Genomic DNA, 8,307 nt, shown 5'->3' on the forward strand with positions numbered 1-8,307 from the left:
ACCAGTGCTCTAACCCCTGAGCTATGGAGCCAGCGTGGTGCCTATTGGCTCTGTGGTGGTCAGCAGGGGGGGACCCTAAAACCGGATTTATTGCCCCAAAACATCACCCCCCAAAATTCCATCCCGGGCGCCAATCTGGAGCAGCTCCGTTAAATGCAACTGGCACCGAAAAGCGTGGCCGGAAACCTCCCCGACACCCCGAAAACCACCCAAAAATTCGGGTCCAAACCCCTACAAGAGTCAGGGTTCAGCCTTTGGCACCTCCTGTTTTATTCATTTGCGCATTTAATTACATCACTAAAACAGATTTTGGAGCACAGAATCATCCCAGAATTTCGGAGCACCGTCTGGAACAGGTAACCAAACAGCGAGGACCTTTTATTTCCTCCAATGGGAGCAAGAAGGGAAGAGCCACAAACCCCATTTGAACGGGGAGCAACAGCACCGTAAATCCACAGCCATTCCCAGTTAAATTCGCTTCAGGAGGAGCAAAACTTTCCCATTTAATTCCGTTTCATCCAAAACAAAAAAAGGAGGTTTTTGCCTATTTCTTGGCATTGGGTGGGTGTCCGAAGCGTTGTGCTGGGTCTCACTCCCTTCACCCTTCCCCACGGGGACATTTACCTGCTAAATATTTTAGTTTTAAGCCATTGAGGCCGCTGTAGGGGTGGAGACTCCGCTCCCAAACCTCCCACCAGCTCCAAAAATCAAACCCATTCGTTATCAAACTCGGAGCCGCAAAGCAGTCGCCGAGGGGGTCGGGTTGGTGGTTGAGATCCCCACCACCAAATTTGGGGCTTTCTGATGATTTTAATGCTTGTTTGAAGCTGATTCGAAGCCTTTCCCTCCCCACCTTGTGATATTACCCCCACCCACCCACAAAAGTCCCTGGTGTTCGTGAAGCCCACGGGGAAAGGTCCTCGAGCGAAGCCTCAGGAGCAGAGTTTGATGTAGGTAACGGTGGAGCAGACGGAGAAGAGGGGGAAAACCTTCTCCCGGAAGGCGACGTTGAAGGTGAAGATGTGCTGCATGTTGTCGGCGTCGTAGAAGGACACCTCCTCCCCTTCGTAATCCAGGTAGACCCTCACCTTGTTGAGTTTCTGGCTGAGGCACAGCGGGGTGCGTTGGGGCGAGGTGACGGCCCAATAGCGGCCCCCGTTTTGCTGGACGGCCCAAATCCCTTCTTCGGGGGAAAACTGAGTCAGGCCTTTCCTCCTGACCGACTCCTTGGCCACCCCGAAGGCCCAACCGTCCGAGGCACCCACTTCCACCTCCCAGTAATGTCTTCCCGACTTGAAGCCGGTGGTGGCCAACACCCGAGAGTTGGTGTCAAATCTCTTGGGGTTGTCAGGCAGCTCCTGTTTCCGACAGCCCATCCTGACGGTCTTGAGGTCCGCCGAGAGGATGAGGAGGTGGTTCGCCGAATCGGGGTCCAGGGTCAGGTCCTCTGTGGGTGACAGAGGCAGCTCAATCAGTTTTCTACATCCCGACCTCAACAACCCCATCCTGAACTTAACAACCCCATTCTCACCTCAACAACCCCATCCCGACCTCAACAACCACATCACGACCTCAAGAACCACGTCTCAAACTCAACAACCGCATCTCAACCTCAACAACCCAATCCCAACAACCCCATCCCAACCCCAACAACCAAGTCCTGACCTCAACAACCCCATCCTGACCTCAACAACCACGTCCTGACCTCAACAACCAAGTCCTGACCCCAACAATCACATCCTGACCTCAACAACCCCACCCCGACCTCAACAACCCCACCCTCACCTCAACAACCCCATCCTTACCTCAACACCTGACCTCAACAACCAAGTCCTGACCTCAACAACCAAGTCCTGACCTCAACACCCCCATCCTCACCTCAACAACCCCATCCTTACCTCAACAACCCCATTCCGACCTCAATAACCACATCCCAACCTCTACAACCCCACCCCAAACTCAACAACCCCATCCCAACCTCAGCCACCCCATCCTGACCTCAACAACCGCATCCTGACCTCAACAACCACGTCTCAAACTCAACAACCACGTCTCAAACTCAACAACCACGTCTCAAACTCAACAACCACATCTCAACCTCAACAACCCCATCCCAACCCCAACAACCCCATCCCCACCTCAACAACCCCATCCCAACCTCAACAACCCCATCCCGACCTCAACAACCCCATCCCGACCTCAACAACCCCATCCTGACCTCAACAACCAAGTCCTGACCTCAACAACCAAGTCCTGACCTCAACAACCCCACCCTCACCTCAACAACCCCATCCTTACCTCAACAACCCCGTCCCAACCTCAAGAACCCCGTCTTAAACTCAACAACCACATCTCAACCTCAACAACCCAATCCCAACCTCAACAACCCCATCCTCACCTCAACAACCCCTTCCTGACCTCAACAACCACATCCCGACCTCAACAACCCCACCTGAAACTCAACAACCCCATCCTGACCTCAACAACCCCATCCCAACCTGAACAACCCCACTCCAACCTCGACAACCCCATCACGACCTCAAGAACCACGTCTCAACCTCAACAACCCCATCCCACACCAGATCACATCCGGACGAGGACCATGCATGTAGACAAAATTAGGTCCTAACACCTTTTCCCCTCCCCCAAAAAAATCAAGTTTAAAGGAAACAACGAGCGCGTTAGTGACCAAAAATTGTGGTTGTAGTCAGCAAGGTTGGAAGGGACCTTAAAAATCGCCCAGTTCAAAGTCATTGGATGGGTTGGGTTGGGTTGGGAAGGTCCTTAAAGATCAATGAGTCCAAAGTTATAGAATGGATTGGGTTGGGAAGGTCCTTGAAGATCAATGAGTCCAAAGTCATAGAATAGGTTAAGTTGGGAAGGTCCTTAAAGATCATTGAGTCCAAAGTCATAGAATTGGTTGGGTTGGGAAGGTCCTTAAAGATCAATGAGTCCAAAGTCATAGAATGGGTTGGGTTGGGAAGGTCCTTAAAGATCATCGAGTCCAAAGTTATAGTATGGGTTGGGTTGGGAAGGTCCTTAAAGATCATTGACTCCTAAGTAATGGAATTGGTTGGGTTGGGAAGGTCCTTAAAGATCAATGAGTCCAAAGTCATAGAATGGGTTGGGTTGGGAGGGTCCTTAAAGATCAATGAGTCCAAAGTCATGGAATGGGTTGGGTTGGGAAGGTCCTTAAAGATCAGTGAGTTCAAAGTCATGGAATGGGTTGGGTTGGGAAGGTCCTTAAAGATCAGTGAGTTCAAAGTCATAGAATGAGTTGGGTTGGGAAGGTCCTTAAAGATCATCGAGTCCAAAGTCATAGAATGGGTTGGGTTGGGAAGGTCCTTAAAGATCAATGAGTCCAAAGCCATAGAATGAGTTGGGTTGGGGAGGTCCTTAAAGATCAATGAGTCCAAAGCCATAGAATGAGTTGGGAAGGTCCTTAAAGATCAAGTCCAACCCCCAAATCACCCAAATTTGGACCAGAGCCGATTACGGAGCCCAACACCCTCCGTCCCCAACCCCAGTGGAAATGAGAGCCCAGCCACAGAGGAAATCTGGCAAATTTAAAGGAAGCCGTGGCTTGAAAGGCTACAAATCCATTTTTGGATTGAATTATCTGGGGTTTTTTTTCTCTAGTTTCATGAAGTATAAGCAGGCAGAAAGGACCTGGCATGGCTGTCAGATCCCCGGCGTCAGCTAGAAAAAATCGTCTTTTGACTCTCGAACTGAGCAGGCTGGATCTGGAAATCATCGAGAGAGAAGAAATTAAAACTAAAAAAAATCGTTTAAAAATTAAATTTTAATTCTTTTTTTTTCCCCCCCTAATTTTTTTTTTTCCCCCTCTCTCTTTGGCTTTGCGAAATACAACCACAATTTCAAGTCTTTGCTCCGAGGGGCGCTACGGCTCAAATATTTGCCTTTTACCTTTTTCACCTCTTCCCAGTTCGTCTCGCAGGTTTTCTAGAGGGGAAAAAAAAAAACCAACACAAAAACCAAGCAAATAAATGGCAACACAAAGAAAACCACCAAAATATCCCTTACGGGGACTTTTACACCCCCAACACGCCACTAAATTGCCAATTTTGGGCGATTTGGGACTCAATAGGCAGCAAGAAATGAGGGTGAGGCTCCCACCAACTCACGGCAATGGGGGAAATTCCTGCCAAATAGATTTAATTTTAATTATTTTTTCTATGAAAAAACTTCTGGACGTTGAGAAAAATGAGGATTTATTTAAATTTTATTAATCACACTTTGCCATATTTTGTTCTCCCCGTTTTATCACGAGTCTCAAACTCTCAGCGCGATCCTTTAAGCCGAAATTGGTTTGAATTTAGGGATTTATTTTCCCCCAAAATTTGCTCCTTTTTTTATTCTTTGTGGCGCTCGTTTCTTTTCCCAATCCTCCAGCGCCACCTCGTGGTTTTGCCGCATCACTGCAAGCTTTTAACCCCCCCAAAAAAGTTTGGCCATCGCGACCCGATTATCGCAAGTTTTACCGCTCTAAAATTCATGCGCCGGGTCTGGTTTTGCCCCAGTAAAAATATTGATCAAATGTAAATAGAAAATTTATCAATAGAAAATAAAATAGAGATATTTTTAAATAGCTTGGCCCGCTCACGCGCATCTCCGCCATAATTCACCCTCCTATTTCGGTCCCGGGAACTTCGAGACATCCGCAGCATCCTCAGCATCTCCTCATCCGATTTCCACCCCCCCCAATGCCTCCTAAAGGCCAGGACTATTTTAAATTTCCACCCCTCACCCAGCACCCGGTTTCGTTTACGGGTACCTCTAAATTTCTTTAAGACTTTCTCCAGGACCACGGTTTTGAGGGAGAAATTGCAGACGTGCATCTTCATATCCGTGCAAACCGGCACCGGCTTCTGGCACTTCACGTCATCGCTTCTGCCAAGCGAAAAAAAGAATACATAAAAAAAAAAATAAGAAATTTATCCATATTTCCCCCCTTTTTCTTCTTCTCGGCAGCGCTCAGCGTCCCCTTGCGTTGGGATTTGGTTCAGGACGCCGGGATTTCCGTGTCAGTTCAGGAAAAAAAAACCCATTGTGAAGGGTGCTGAGCTGCTTAAATTTCATTTTCGGAGCCAAAACGGTGCCTAAAACGTCGCCCTGGGTGAGTTTTGCAGCAGGAAAAATCAGAGAATTTGGGGGTTCTGGGCTTATTTGACCGTCGAAGAAGCTGCTTGGTGGGAAAAGGCTTTGTGATAGTGGTAGATTTTTCCCCAAAATTTGGAAGATAACCACATAAGAGGCAAAATTTGCCCTTCTTCTGGCACTTAGATTGCGAATCTTGATATAAAAATGTGGCGGTGGGGGAGGGAAATAAGGAAAAAATAGGGGAGAAAAGGTAAAAAATGGGGGTTTTTGAGGAAAGATGGGGGTGCTCCGTACCTGCTCAAGATGTTCATCACATCCTGGAAGAGAAAAAGAGAGGTCGAGTGAAATATTCGGGGACGGTGACCCCTAAAAATTGCTCTGTTGCCTTATGGCACCTCTAGGAAGGTCCTATCAACCTTTCGTGGTCTCCATCATGTCTAGATGTTCATGGTCTCCATCATATTTGAACCTTCTCGGTCTCCGTCATACCTAGACCTTCTTGGTCTCTATGATATTTGGATTGTAATGGTCTCCATGATAGTGAACCTTCATGGTCTCCATCATATTTGGACCTTCATGGTCTCTATGACATCTAAACTTTCACGGTCTCTATCATATCTGGACCTTAATGATCTCCGTCATATGTAGACTTTCATGGTCTCTATGATATCCAGACCTTCCTCCATCACATGTGGACTTTCATGGTCTCTATGATATCCAGACCTTCATGGTCTTTATGATAGCTGGACCTTCATAATCTCCATCATATCTAGACTTTAAAGGTCTCCATCATATCTAGACCTTCATGGTCTCTATCATATCTATATTTTAATGGTCTTTATCATATCTAGACCTTCATGGTCTCTATCATCTCTGGACCTTAATGGTCTCCATCATATCTAGATTTTAATGGTCTCTATGGACCTTTATCATCTCTAGGAAACCTGGACCTTCAAGGTCTCCATCATCTCTGGACCTTCATGGTCTCCACAATATCTATACTTTCATGGTCTCTATGATATCTAGACCATCATCATCTCCATAATGTCTAGACTTTCATGGTCTCCATCATCTCTGGACCTTCATGTTCTCCATCCTATCTGCACCTTCATTATCTCAGTCATACCTGGACTTTTATGATCTCCATCATATCTAGACCTTCATGGTCTCCATCATATCTAAATTTTAATGGTCTCCATGATATTTGGACCTTCATGGTCTCTATGATATCTAGATTTTAATGGTCTCCATCATATCTGGACCTTCATCATCTCAATCATATCCAGACCTTCAGCATCTCTATCATACCTAGATTTTCATGGTCTCTATGGTATCTGGACCTTCATCATCTCCATCATATCTGGACCTTCCTGGCCTCTATGATATCTAGATTTTAATGGTCTCTATCATATCCAGACCTTCATCACCTCCATCATATCTACACTGTCATGGTCTCTATCATATCTAGATTTTAATGGTCTCTATGATATTGAAACTTTCATGGTCCCATCATATCTGGACCTTCATCATCTCCATTATATCTAAACTTTCATGGTCTCTATGATACCTGGACCTTCGAGGTCTCCATCATATCCAGACCTTCATCATCTCCATCATATCTGAAACGTCATCATTTCCATCACATCCGGACCTTCATCATCTCTATGATATCTAGACCTTCATGGCCTCCATCATATCTAGATTTTAATGGTCTCCATCATACCTGGACCCTCATGGTCCCCATTATATCTAGATTTTAGTTGTCTCCATCATCTCTGGACCTTCATGGTCTCTATAATATCTGGACCTTCATCATCTCCATCCTATCTGCACCCTCATGGTCTCCATCATATCCAGACCTTCACAATCTCCATCATATCATAGAGACCATGAAAATCTAGATATCTAGACCATCATCATCTCCATAATTTCTAAACGTTCATGGTGCGCATAATCTCTGGACCTTCATGGTCTCTATAATATCTGGGCCTTCATCATCTCCATCCTATCTGAACCATCATGGTCTCCATCATATCCAGACCTTCACAGTCTCCATCACATCTAGATTTTCACGGTCTCTATGATATCTAGACCATCATCATCTCCATAATTTCTAAACGTTCATGGTCTCCATCATCTCTGGACCTTCATGGTCCATTCCCCACCAAGAAGAGTTTAGGGCTCCTGCAAGGGCCGATTCAACCCACCCTGGGGAAATTATTTGGACGATTCAGTGGATTACAGAGTTAAATCATCAGCTCAAACACCCTCGGATGGAAAAACACTCAGAGAGAAGAACCCCGCGCCCAGCCCCGTTCATGCCCTTTAAAAATCAATATAAAAAGGCCACAAACCGTGGCGAGAACATTGGACGGGGTTCAAGGACAACACGGAGCCGTGCCCATATCCTGGAGAAAAAGAAAAGGACCTTGGGGCTGGTTACGGGTTTTTTTTACCATGGCTTTTGTTTTTTTTAAATAAAATAAAAGGCTTTTTGTGACGGGATGGTTGCAACGGCCGCGGGAGGCGAATTTACGTCACCCATGGCCGAGTACTCGAACCCACCTGCAAATATTTACCATGAGCTTAATGGTGATTTAACCCCGTGCACCCGGAGCAGAAGCAGTTTAATGAAAATATTGATGATTAAAAGAAGACCGCTCATTAACTTTGTGCTGTTTGGTGGGGGACGGGGCATGGAGGAGCTCTGTGTTCCTCTACATCTACTCCATGTTCCTCTATATTTACGCCATGTTCCTCTACATCTACTCCATGTACCTCTACATCTTCTCCATGTCCCTCTACATCTACTCCACATTCCTCTACGTCTACTCTGTGTCCTTCTATGCTCAACTCCATATTTCTCTATGTCTACTCTGTCTTCCTCTACGTCTACTCCATGTCCCTCTACGTCTACTCCAAGTTCCTCTACGTCTACTTCGTGTTTCTCAACATTTACTCCACATTCCTCGACATCTACTCCATGTCCTTCTACACCCAACTCCATGTTCCTCTACATCAGCTCCATGTTCCTCTACATCAGCTCCATGTTCCTCTACATCAGCTCCATGTTCCTCTATGCTCAACTTCATGTTCCTCTACATCTACTCCACGTTCCTCTACACCCAACTCCAAGTCCCTCTATGTCTGCTCCCTGTTCCCTCCACTCACTCTATGTCTTTCTAC

At 46.3% G+C, this 8,307-nt stretch overlaps 1 protein-coding gene across 2 annotated transcripts in view; it reads right to left on the reverse strand.

Moving 5' to 3' along the window:
- Window positions 1–932: 932 nt before the first annotated feature.
- The window catches only part of TRIM7 (tripartite motif containing 7), a 12,335-nt gene continuing 4,960 nt past the window's right edge, over window positions 933–8,307 (reverse strand). Inside the window, exons 4-7 of one of the 2 annotated variants that reach the window (XM_010179172.1) lie at window positions 5,416–5,438; window positions 4,796–4,911; window positions 3,928–3,963; window positions 933–1,447 (exon numbers count right to left, since the gene is read on the reverse strand). In XM_010179172.1, coding sequence (XP_010177474.1) covers window positions 933–1,447; window positions 3,928–3,963; window positions 4,796–4,911; window positions 5,416–5,438 — 690 coding nt within the window. The remainder of the gene's footprint in view (window positions 1,448–3,927; window positions 3,964–4,795; window positions 4,912–5,415; window positions 5,439–8,307) is intronic. The other variant, XM_010179173.1, reaches the window with a different exon arrangement.

This window comes from Mesitornis unicolor, unplaced genomic scaffold (assembly GCF_000695765.1).
Source record: "Mesitornis unicolor isolate BGI_N332 unplaced genomic scaffold, ASM69576v1 scaffold24482, whole genome shotgun sequence".
NCBI classification, from domain to species: domain Eukaryota; kingdom Metazoa; phylum Chordata; class Aves; order Mesitornithiformes; family Mesitornithidae; genus Mesitornis; species Mesitornis unicolor.